Source organism: Mytilus edulis, chromosome 3 (genome assembly GCF_963676685.1).
Source record: "Mytilus edulis chromosome 3, xbMytEdul2.2, whole genome shotgun sequence".
In the NCBI taxonomy this organism is placed as follows: Eukaryota; Metazoa; Mollusca; class Bivalvia; order Mytilida; family Mytilidae; genus Mytilus; species Mytilus edulis.
The window spans coordinates 78980277-78992643 of NC_092346.1; the positions used below are offsets into that span (position 1 = coordinate 78980277).

At 31.9% G+C, this 12367-nt stretch overlaps 1 protein-coding gene across 1 annotated transcript; it reads left to right on the top strand.

Annotated features, from left to right (window-relative positions):
• The first annotated feature begins 4721 nt into the window (after positions 1 to 4721).
• On the top strand, positions 4722 to 10272 carry LOC139517541 (mannose-P-dolichol utilization defect 1 protein-like). The gene is made up of 5 exons (XM_071308736.1): positions 4722 to 4870; positions 5848 to 5913; positions 7938 to 8070; positions 9005 to 9209; positions 9936 to 10272. Exons 1-5 carry the CDS (start codon positions 4771 to 4773, stop codon positions 10155 to 10157), a joined length of 726 nt encoding a protein of 241 aa, XP_071164837.1. The 5' UTR covers positions 4722 to 4770; the 3' UTR covers positions 10158 to 10272.
• Positions 10273 to 12367: the final 2095 nt, after the last annotated feature.

Sequence of the window (12367 nt, forward strand, 5' to 3'; positions counted from 1 at the left end):
GTCTAAGAAAAGCTGTTACTATATTTATTAGAGACTATCATCACTTAAATCTTCATAAAGAAAAGCATTAAAATATATGATAAATGAGAGCCATCGAAGGTTTTGCTTTGAGTGTCCCTGATGAGTATATATATAATACTACATATCATCAATACGAAAAACGCTTATTATTATCCTGGTATCTTTCCCGCTGGGAACGGACCTTTCGATCTTCAGCACCCGATGCGAGCAATACACTCCTCACAGGATCAACGAGGTGGTTCATTTATGATTACATGTAAAACTTGCTGGTTAGATCATTTTCCAGATTAAAACTCTAATTTGATCTAAACAATGCTCAATTCGTCGAAGGCTGCAAAAAGAGGGACGAAAGATACCAAAGGGATAGTCAAACTCATAAATCTAAACAAACTGACAACGCCATGGCTAAAAATGAAAAAAGACAAACAGAAAAACAATAGTACACATGACACAACATAGAAAACTAAAGAATAAACAACACGAACCCCACCAAAAAATAGGGGTGATCTCAAGTGCTCCGGAAGGGTAAGCAGATCCTGCTCCACATGTGGCACCCGTCGTGTTGTTTATGTGATTAAAAATCCGGTAAATAGTCTAATTCGGTAGGTCAATAGTAGAATTCTATGTTGTGAAAAAAAGTGAACTTGCATGAGAAAAGGCAGGCATCGGTTTAATGACATTAGCAATAACACATATCTGATACTGCACCTTGACTATCTAGACTATCTATCAATCTATTATGTTTTTGTAATGAGCTTACCTGTGAAATGTTAGCAATAACACGGTTACATTGATATGACATGAACCCTGCTTTGTATCAAACGGAAAACGTAGTAAGGATTTTTAACGTACTATCCCAATAGGCAGAAACCCTGCAGGAAAATATATAATTTATTGGACCTTTTATTCGAACTCTGGATTTGTATTTCTTGAATTTCTTCAATGCGCTGTTTGTGTAGAAACCGCAAATGCATATGCCATTGATTTGTCCCGACATGTAGTACAGAGGCACCCCGGTATCCTCATCCTTTAATTGGAACAAACTGATGTATTATTCATGTATCGGATATCACAAACCATATGAAGTTTGTTTATATTTTGATAAAATATGTTTAGACTAGCACTTGTATTGCACTAATGTAAGCCCTATTTCTCTTCTTAGCCCTTTTTTTTTGGCATATAATATCTTTTCTGTATACTTTAGAGTTTGCGATGTGCAATGATCATCGCGGTTAAACTATGAAACAGCTTGTACATGTTATATGATTAGAAATAAAGTCTTGGAAAAAATTTATTCATCAAGGATATTAAAGGAAATTCTGCTTACAAACGAATAGCTGCCATAGAGGTAAACAATTTTGTGTTTTTTTTTTTTAAATAGAAAAATCAACAAACTGTTATAGATCAAGCAATGCTTGCAAGCACATCATAAAGTCCTTTAAACATTTTCCATAGGCATATAGACCCTTGTTGTACGTATAATATTTTTCTCTTATACATTCTATGCGCAACAATTAAACATAACATATTGTAGACACAACGAAATCAAAGTTTGAGAAACAAGAACAATCCAAATAAACATGTTTACATAGTAAACGTTCAAGTACAATTTATCCGGAGAGGTTTCAGAGACCAAGGTTGTACTGTTTATCTTGTCGTCTGTCTAGACCTGATACTAGGCGAGTTTATTTGTTATAAAGTGGCATTACAATGTTCAAGGTTGACAAAACATGTACAATGTATATCATACGATTATACATCACTATTAAACTTCATAAAGACAAATTGAACTTCGGACTTCCTAATTTAAACATCTCATTCATTAGATACTCACATTCAAGTAAATAGTAGTTATCTCAGGCGAAGATCATAAATATTACTAAAGTATGTATATTACAAGTACTATATATTAAGCATATGTCTGTAGTCCTAACTTCGTATCTTTCATGAAAATGACACTTAATAATGTGGAAGCGCTTTTCTGGATTTATCGCTACTAGTATTAAGAAAAATACAAAAACCAAGGATCTTTGAATATATGAGTACGTCAAAAGCTTCATGACCAAAATTAACATGACAAGAAAATATAAATTCACAGTTCGCGACTTATTTCTTGACTTTCATCCCAATTCGCCTGAGATGATAACTGCAACCGAAATTTCGCCGAATTGCGACTTAGTTAAAATCAGCTTATAATGGAGAATTATGATTTTTTGCATGATATCTTTTGAATAATTTGCCCAGCTTTTACCAGGCTTGATTTAATCCTCATGGGATGAAAAAGATCTCTTTTAAGGTCACCTGGTCAAAAGTTAAGATCACCACAATTGATAGACCAAACATGCACAAAATGTTTTGTTTCGGGATGATATCATTTTAAATTATATGTCAAACCATTACAAAACGTATATTGAGAATTACCCATGGAAATACAAGACTCCTATTTATTGTTTTGCAACAAGGTCGTAGATTAATATCAGAGTGCCTAAACCCACCGATGTTTTTGGTAAATGTTGTTTTTTGTTTCAGATGATTTCTTTTTGGTCAGTAGATCATGTCCATGATAATCATATGTCTGTTCTATGTTCCTTTAGAGTTTCAACCAAAGATGAAGAACTGGATCTTCTATCACTGTATTGGATACCTAAACTACATAAGTGTCCTTACAAACAACAAAATATTGTTGGGTCTTCCGAGTGCTCCACGTGTTTTTCAACAAACTATCGGAATTCCAATGGGAACCAATTGTGCCCCTCTTCTTGTCAACTTGTTTCTTTATTATCATCATGAGGCTGACTTCATACAGGAACTTCTTAGGAAGAGAGATAAGAAGTTAGCAGCATCCTTTAACTTTATGTTCCGCTATGTAGATGATGTTCTTTCACTAAATAATACAAAATTTGGTGACTATGTCGAATCTATCCCATCGAACTAGAGATAAAGGGTACTACATATACAGTTAAGTCTGTCTCATCTCTTGACTTACATCAAGAAATTGACAATGAGGGTCGGTTGAAAACAAAACTTTACGACAAAAGGGATGATTTCAGATTCCCAATTGTGAACTTTCCATTTCTATGTACCAACATTCCAGCAGCACCTGCATACGGATTATATATCTCCCAATTGATACGATATTCCTTGGCCATTTTTCCTATCATGATTTTCTTGATAGAGGAAAGCTATTAAACCAAGAGTTCCAAATGGTGCAGTTGAAAACATCCCTTCGTAAATTTTACGGACGCCATCACGAGTTGGTTGACCGTTATGGAATAACCGTTTCACAGAAGATATCGGATATGTTCCTTCCGCAGCGCCTGCATACGGAGTATATACCTCCCATTTGATACGATATTCCAAGGCTTGTATTTCCTATCATGATTTCCTTGATAGAGGATTGCTGCTCACAAGGAAACTATTAAACCAAGAGTTCCAAATGGTGAAGTTGAAATCATCCCTTCGTAAATTTTACGGACGCCATCGCGAGTTGGTTGACCGTTATGGAATAACCGTTTCACAAATGATATCGGATATGTTCCTTATGTCGTTACTACAATACCCGTTTCTTTCACGATTGTTACCTACCGAATTAGACTTTTTACCGGATTTGTAATAACATAAGCAACACGACGGGTGCCACATGTGCAGCATGATCTGCTTACCCTCCCGGAGCACATGAGATCACCCCCATTTTTAGGTGGGGTTCGTGTTGCTTAGTCTTTAGTTTTCTATGTTTTGTCTTCTGTACTTTTATTTGTCGATTGATGCTCATTTATGTCCTAAATAAGGGCTTGAAAGTAATAGTACAATGTATTTCAAAACAATCGTAAGATCTTAAGTCAGGAGAGAGGCGAAAGATACCAGACGTTTTGTTTTTCTTTTATTCGAGCGTCACTGATGAGTCTTTGGTAGACGAAACGTGTCTGGTGCAAATAAAAAAATTCAATTCTGGTATCTATGATGATTTTATGGACTGTCGCATTCAAACTTATATGTCGAAAATAAACAGATAACGTCATGGCTAAAAAAAGAAAAAAAGACCAATAGACCAACAATAGTACACAAAACACTACATAGAAAACTAAAGACTGGGCAACACGAACCACACCAATAATGTATAATTGTCCCAAATGTTCAGAAGCAGTTCAATAACTCGTTGATAATGAAATTATTTTCGCAAATTTTCGATTTTCTATCATTTGACATACATTTCCCTGCTGCTTCTCTCCAAAAACTCAAAGATGATTTTAAAAATTCACGAAGGTCGTATCTGTAGATTTTCGCACAAATGCTGCTTCTGTTATTTTTCATCAGTTTGCAGCAACTAATTACATTTCAATTATTGACTAATGTTATGCCAAGTTTTATTATATTATTAATGAAATCGATATTGTAACAAAATATATTATTTGTAATATTATGTTATTATGTAATGCGATATTGATTGTTAGAAATTATACTATTTGTTATTTAATGTTATTATTTAATGTGACATTGTTCAAAAATATATTATTAGGAGGTGAAAGTTTTGTTTTTATTTACCTCTGACATTTATGTTGACTTGCGTGTTTTATACATGGTCAGACGTGGTTATCAAAAAAGATGCACTCGGTGATAGCCTCATGGCGTGATTAATATTATCATTGTTTACATTGTCCCTGTTTATTCATTATATATATATATATATATGATATTATATATATAAGATAATTCATTATTACTAGATTCAGTTGAGAAACATCATAAGAAATGGGTGGATGGGATTTAACAACAACTTTGCCATCTGGGAATCCTGATCATTATTTTCAATGTTTTCAAGAGTTGGTTGAACGTCATCGGCTCCCACAACGTGAGTAGATTTGTTTTAAATATTTAAAACCATTTTAAATTCTGAATTCAGGTGAAACATAGTTATATTATAATGATATAGATAAATATCGCAATGTTTTATTTGAGTTTTATACAATCCTATTGAAACGGGGGACAATTTAAAAAAAATAGTAAAACGCATAAACCATAAACCATAAACATACTAATCTATTCTTATTGGAACTAAAGAGTCTCCAAAGATCTTTATCGTTAATCTTGCTTTAATTTGTATCCTCAAGAATAAAATGTTTTAAAGAATAATCTTTATGTTTAACATTTTTTAAAGAAAAAATATTTCAACGACATCATTGAGTCGTTGATGTTTTACTATTTATCACATTTTCCAAAAGGTGTTTGTAACCTGTTCTTTTTCCTGAAATTATGAAATTAATATCAATTCTACACAGCTGAATTTTTAAGATTTAAAAAAATCTAATAAAGCTTTGCATTTTAGTGACATTTCTGTCATTCTAGTGGGATCAGATTTTTAACCAAATTTCTTAAAATGGTCATAAATCAGAAAAATCAGTTAAAAAGGCTTTACTCATCAGATGATTATGAATTTTTTAAAGTTGCCATTTTTGTCAAATATGATCTTACCACCTTTCATTGTATTGCAGTAACATTAAATATATTTATCTAAAACTGTTATTTGAAAACTTAAACTTATACAGAAGGAAGAATAAAGCAACTTATGTATAATACGTCAAATATTTCTGTAACATTGAAGTATTGTAAACAAACTAAAATGACTATGACAAAATACAAGGGTTAATGTACAGAATTGTTGATGTACACTTAATGTATAAATAGATTCATCAGCATAATGAGTAGGTCAAAACTATTTCCTATATACTTAAACTAATATGGAAATGAACGATCTTGTTTAGAAGCCATTTTCATTCAATATTTCGTATAAAATGTTAACAGATATTCATACTAAAGATACTATTACAGGGCAATGTATGCTGACTCTAGTGACGACATTTTTTGGATATTTCCTCATTGGAACAGTTACGATCAGTAAGTAACAATAACATCATTCATTATTATGGTGGCCCAATAAGAATTATATTTTTAATTTTTTTTTGAAAATTGAGATGAATTTTTCGTTTGTGTGGGATGCCCTGTGTTTTCTTAAATTTGTAGGCTTCTTGTGTGCAAAAGAACTATTGAAATAACTCAATGATTCTTAAGAAGATTATCTTTCCTACCCAACACTCCTTCTGTTTTTAAATAACTGTTTGAATTAACCAACGATCTGCGAGGTCGACCGCTTTGAAGAGCTCACACAATGTTATGTTTAATTTGTTCTCATCTTGATTTGAATGAAGTCTTTGCCACTGGAAACTCAGTGGGTGTTTTACTTCCATAATGACATGAATTATAATAACATTATTTTCTTTTATCAAATAATGTTTATTTTGTTCCAAGGGAATAATACATATGCATGCATACCCTATGAATACTTATAACCAACTTCGATTGTAATCTGCATTATGAATGACTGAAAGGAAATTCTAGTCAAAAATTGAACGACCGGACTGACGACAAATCGGGATTTATATCGAGTAACGTATATATATATATATAGACTTCACATATTTTCCACTTTGCAGATTTTATAGTAAAGAACATGCAGTGACGTTAACTCTTTGGTTTTTTTATAGATATTCATAGATGCAAATCTACAAATGTAGGTCGTTAATTTCGGGTAATTTATTAAATGAATATTTGGTGACATTTTATTTTCTGAATGTAATAAATTATTGACTTCTCATTTTTTACTTTTCCTGAGTTTCTTCATCTATAATTCATTTTTCCTTATTATTATCGAAGCATAAATTTATGGCTCACTGGGAATATACATTAATTTTCATTTAAAAAAAGGATTACTTTCAAGCACAATAGTGCTTTAACTAAATGAAACTATGATATTCGTAGAAGAAACAAGAAACGGCATATAAGTCGTCCAAGCCATTGAACCTGATTATTTTTCGTTTCGCTTAAATGAAGCATTAAATGATTGTCTTTTTCGGATCATATTAAAATGCATTGAAATATGACACAGTAATATCATATTTTGTGAATAAAAAAATAGGAGTGGATGTTAATCTAATATCATATAAGTGCATTTATAGATTAGACAAAAAACGAGAGTGAGCATGAACTCCAAATACCATAAAAACAGATACGTTGACATCTGACGTTAATCAATTAATCAAACAAACAAGTAAAGCCTCTCTTACCTTACACCTTAATTCCAAAGTCGCATCAAGTAGTAAGGGAACATACCACAAACATCATAACACCGGATATGATGTCAGAATGTAATAAGTTGACATGTTAGATCTTTTTAGTTAGTTTTGAAAACTGAGACACTATGAAAAGGGCAACCAATTCATGGTTGTGACTAAGTATCTTTCAGATTAATGTGTTTGCTTTTCTCTTTGTTCACTTTATCTTGATATTTATTTAGTGGAGATTGAAATTAGCAAAACAGGGGGATGTTTTGGGATCTCTTTCAACTGTGATATGCTATCACATAGGGCGTGGGTAGATGGTATTTAATACTTATGAACGACAGCTGACAAAAGGAAAACCAAAACGAAAGTATTTACTATATATCATAGTTACCTAAACCAATTTCAAAACACTTAACAATTTTGTTGCATCTTTTGTATTTTTAGTTTAATGTCCGCAAGGCTACTAGTATATGAGATATATGAACTCACTAACAAGAATGATGGGCTAGTTATGGTATACATGTCTTATAACAAATAATTTCATTTTATTATCAACATTAAGACAAGGATTCTCATTAATATATATATAACATCCATTGCGGTAGACCAACAAGACTGAGTTGATCATTGATAAGAAGTACATTGTAGACAACCAGTTGGCAAATGCAAATAAAATTGTAAATATCCCATTCTAAATCGAGGACCGATCACCATAAATGCATGTTGTTTAACTGAAAGAAGAACAATTAAAAACATCTTCTTGGGTTTTCCTATTTTTAACTTATCATATTTTTCTTACAGGTCAGATTCCACAAATACTTAAAATACTCAGAAGAAGGAACGCAAGTGGTGTTAGCTTTGTTAGTATAATTTTGATGTTGCAAGCATCCTCATCGAAAGTTGCATATTGCGTTCAGCAGAACTTCACATTCAGGTATATATATCGTTCTTACAGGTCATGTACACTGCATATATGAAGTGTTGTTGTTATTAAAAAATACAGTTTTTCGTTTTTTACATTGTTGTTTTGTTTTTTAAATTGACAAGTCATGGGAGAACATTTAATATCGATTTTACGGATGCTAATGATTAGGGACACCTACAACAGTTCTTATCAACTACATTGTTTGTATTTTGTTTAATCATATCTTGTGGGGACTAATCTAACAAAAAAGAAAACAAGCAAGCAAAAACAAAAGAATATATAAAATCTATAAAGTTTTATTACAATTTATTACAAAGGAAATCTATGTTTATATTGAACATAAATATAAGTATACAATTCACTAGACATTCAGCAAAATTGTAGATTTCTGAGAAGGAATTTGAACCATATATCATATTGCAAAATTTATAAGCCTTTAATTTCAATTTGGAATATATAATGTTTCCAGTTAAGCCTGACAGTACCAAAGTTCTATCAATTTAATAATTAAATCATTATCGATTTCATTTTAGCCGTTTGAAACCTAACAAAATTATTCAATTTTTTTATTAGTTTAAAGATATTTATTTATAATGGATTCGGAAACAAGTTTTGCTCCTTATATTAATCCCTTTCCACTTTCCGGGTGCGAGTGCTGCCTTGTAATGGCATTAGCCTACTCTTTTCGAAATCTACAAGGGTGTCTTTTACGTGCAAGAGATATGGCTCTCTATAAACACGGGTCAGCCATTTATCGTCCCCTTCCGATGGACTATCATCGTTTCCTCAAGACCATACTCGCAAATGGTGTCAAGGGAGAGCCGAACATTCAGTCCCTGAAACCTCACCCTGGAACGGGAATCGAACCAGGAACCTTTGTGTTAGTAATTTTTTTTTATTAAAACCAAAGGGTTATGTTTCTATTTCGTTATGGTTTTTTCAGTGCGTGGGGAGAAAATCTAGTTCTAATGGTAGAAATGGTTGTATTGGTCCTGCTTCTACTAAGTTACAATGACAGACCTATCAGCGCAGTGTGTTTTATGCTATTCTATACTCTCATAATGTTAACACTTATTATACCACTGGTGCCAACGAAATGCATAACGTATTTAAACATTTGCAGTATACCTGTTTTAAGTATAAGCAGGGTATGTATAATTAGTCATTCGTTATTAGTACTAATATATGATCAAATGAAGGAAAAATTGTAAGAAGCAAAGGTTTTGTCCAAAACTTAAAGTAACTTCGGTTTATCTTATATTCATCATATGTGTCTGAAGAAAATTCAATGAACTTGACAAATAAAATAAGCCTTTTTTAATGCATAACAAACAGTATGAAATTAAAAAAAAATGAAACCATCTGTCAAATTTGCCTGCGTAGATGCAACACTAGCTGTAGGGGAAATCTATAATGGTATGAACAGCTAAAATGTATCATTTGAAACATTCCAATACCGAGGAACTGGATGAAAAATGACAAAAGTACTAACAGCATAAATACCAAAATAGACAATCAGACGTTTACAAAACAAAACACAGAAAACAAAAGACACACATGACATTAAAACCTATTTTTTTCATATCATGAATATAAAACCAATAAACCAATACATGTCGAGAACACAGGAAACAATCATGAATTTAGAATTAATTCTTACAAGGCTATATACGAAGGTTATTGAAAGGACACATAAGTTTATGTGTTGCCCTTGGTTTTGTTTTTAACCTGGATTTGTTTTTCTCTCAATTGATTTATTACTTTTGAACAGCAGTATACTTCTGTTGACTTTATTTTTGACATGAATATATTTATGTTTTGTATCGCTATATTTTGATGCATAATTAATAGCAATTGTTGATTTTTTTTTATAGATAATTCAGATATACACCAATCACAAAAACCATGACACCGGACAGTTATCCGGAACATCGTCATTTCTTTGTGTTTTCCAAAGTTTTGGAAGAATATCAACATCTATTTTATTGACACGTGACTGGATTCTTATATTAACCTTTGTTCAGCTATTGATATCGAACTTGATTTTGACATTGCAAGTAATATATTACAGAAGGAAAAACAGAAAATTAAAGTGATGTGAACCTGTGAACTTGATAATTCAATACTAATGTGTTCCTTTGATATATTCTTGTTAATCTTTTCTTTGTTATGCTTTTTTGAATAAAAAAAAGTAATAGTTGTTTTAAAATGTTTGTGCGTTATTTGTTTTTACCTGACAGCTACTGACACAAATAATGCCAAATATCTATTGTTCTACTGGACAAACAAAACCCAGTATTCATCCGATAGCATTTTTAAGGTTATGTTTACTCATCATTTTCTTCGGGACATTTCTTTTCCAAGTCTGGTATATGGCGGTTGTTTTCAATTTTTCTGTTTATTAATACAATCGGATGTTTGTTTCGTCAGGTATTATGGACTACTTCGCTTTTTAGTTCCCTTGGAGTCTGATATTGTTGTAAATACTCTTTACAAATGACACATTTTTGTTTCCTAGAAAATGAACCTAAATAGTAAACTTTGTTCATTGCTAATGGAAAAACTGAATGTTTACAATATTCCAATAACAACAATATCAGGTATTGAAAACTACATTATGACAAGCACTTTATACTATAACAACATGTTAGTTTAAGCTATTTAAGATGCCCTCGATTCCACTAAAAACATCAGTTGTCCACAAATCATTACAATGCATATAATGTAGAATGCTTAAAATTGAAGCCATGTAATTATTCTGTGTTATGTCAATTGTTTAACGATTCCCAGTTATCTGCAACTATATTAAACATATATTATACACGATCATTCTACCTGTAACCACAACAAATATGGACATAACAGTATAAGTGTAATCGTTCATAAAAGGTATGGAATGCACTATCATAAAGTATGTCAGTGTTTTTTTTGTATGTGTGGCTTTATTTAAGAAACAACAGGAGTGAACAGTGTATTTTTTTCAATTTTGGAAACTCTTATGCTGTGTTTCAGGGAAAAGACTCGTGGAATTAATAAGTTGGGCACCAAATTTTGAAGTAACACATTATTTAATGCTTTAAAGTTACCATGTTCTGAGGGCTACCTATAAATTATTATATGCTCGCAAGTAATTTATTAGTCGTACTTTCTAAGTGCCAGATCTAGATCCATGCTTTCATATTCGTACTTCTTATGTGCTTATTACAGATACAGGCTTTCTTATTCGAACTTTCTAAGTGCTTGTTCTAAATCCATGATTTCTTATTCGAACTTTCCAAGTGCTTGTTTTAGATCCATGCTTTCTTAGTCGTAATTCCTATGTGCTTGTTCTAGATCAATGCTTTCTTATTCGAACTTTCTAAGTGCTTGTTCTAGATCCATGCTTTCTTATTCGAACTTTCTAAGTGCTTGTTCTAGATCCATGCTTTCTTAGTCGATATTTCTAAGTGCTTGTTCTAGAACCATGCTTTCTTAGTCGAACTTTGTAAGTGCTTGTTCTAGATCCATGCTTTCTTAGTCGAACTTTCTAAGTGCTTGTCATAGATCCATGCTTTCTTAGTCGTAATTCCTATGTGCTTGTTCTAGATCAATGCTTTCTTATTCGAACTTTCTAAGTGCTTGTTCTAGATCCATGCTTTCTTATTCGAACTTTCTAAGTGCTTGTTCTAGTTCCATGTTTTCTTAGTCGATCTTTCTAAGTGCTTGTTTATAGATCCATGCTTTCTCAGTCTTACTTACTAGGGGCTTGTTCTAGATCCATTCTTTCTTCTTCGAACTTTTTAAGTGCTTGTTCTAGATCCATGCTTTCTTAGTTGTACTTCCTATGTGCTTGTTCTAGATCCATGCTTTCTAATTCGAACTTTCTAAGTGCTTATTCTAGATACAACCTTCCTTAGTCGTACTTCATAAGTCATGCTTTCCTAATTGTATACTTGTATTAATACTATAATAGATTAAAATATTACTTTAACCTTTCATATATATCTAATGATAAAATATCAGCCAGGATTGAGTATACACATGTACATGTACACCAATGAACAGAATTTCTTATATCTCATCTGGAATATCTTTCCTGGTGAAATGTTATCAAACAACGAAAATTGTATACTTGCATTAATACTATGATAGACTAAAATATTACTTCAAGCTAAGCTAAGCTTTCATATATATCTAATGATTCAATATCGGCCAGGATTGAGTATACGCATGTACACCAATGTACAGAATTTCTTATATCTCATCTAAAATATCTTATATCAATCCTGGTGAAATGTTATCAAACAACGACAATTATGTGGATCGA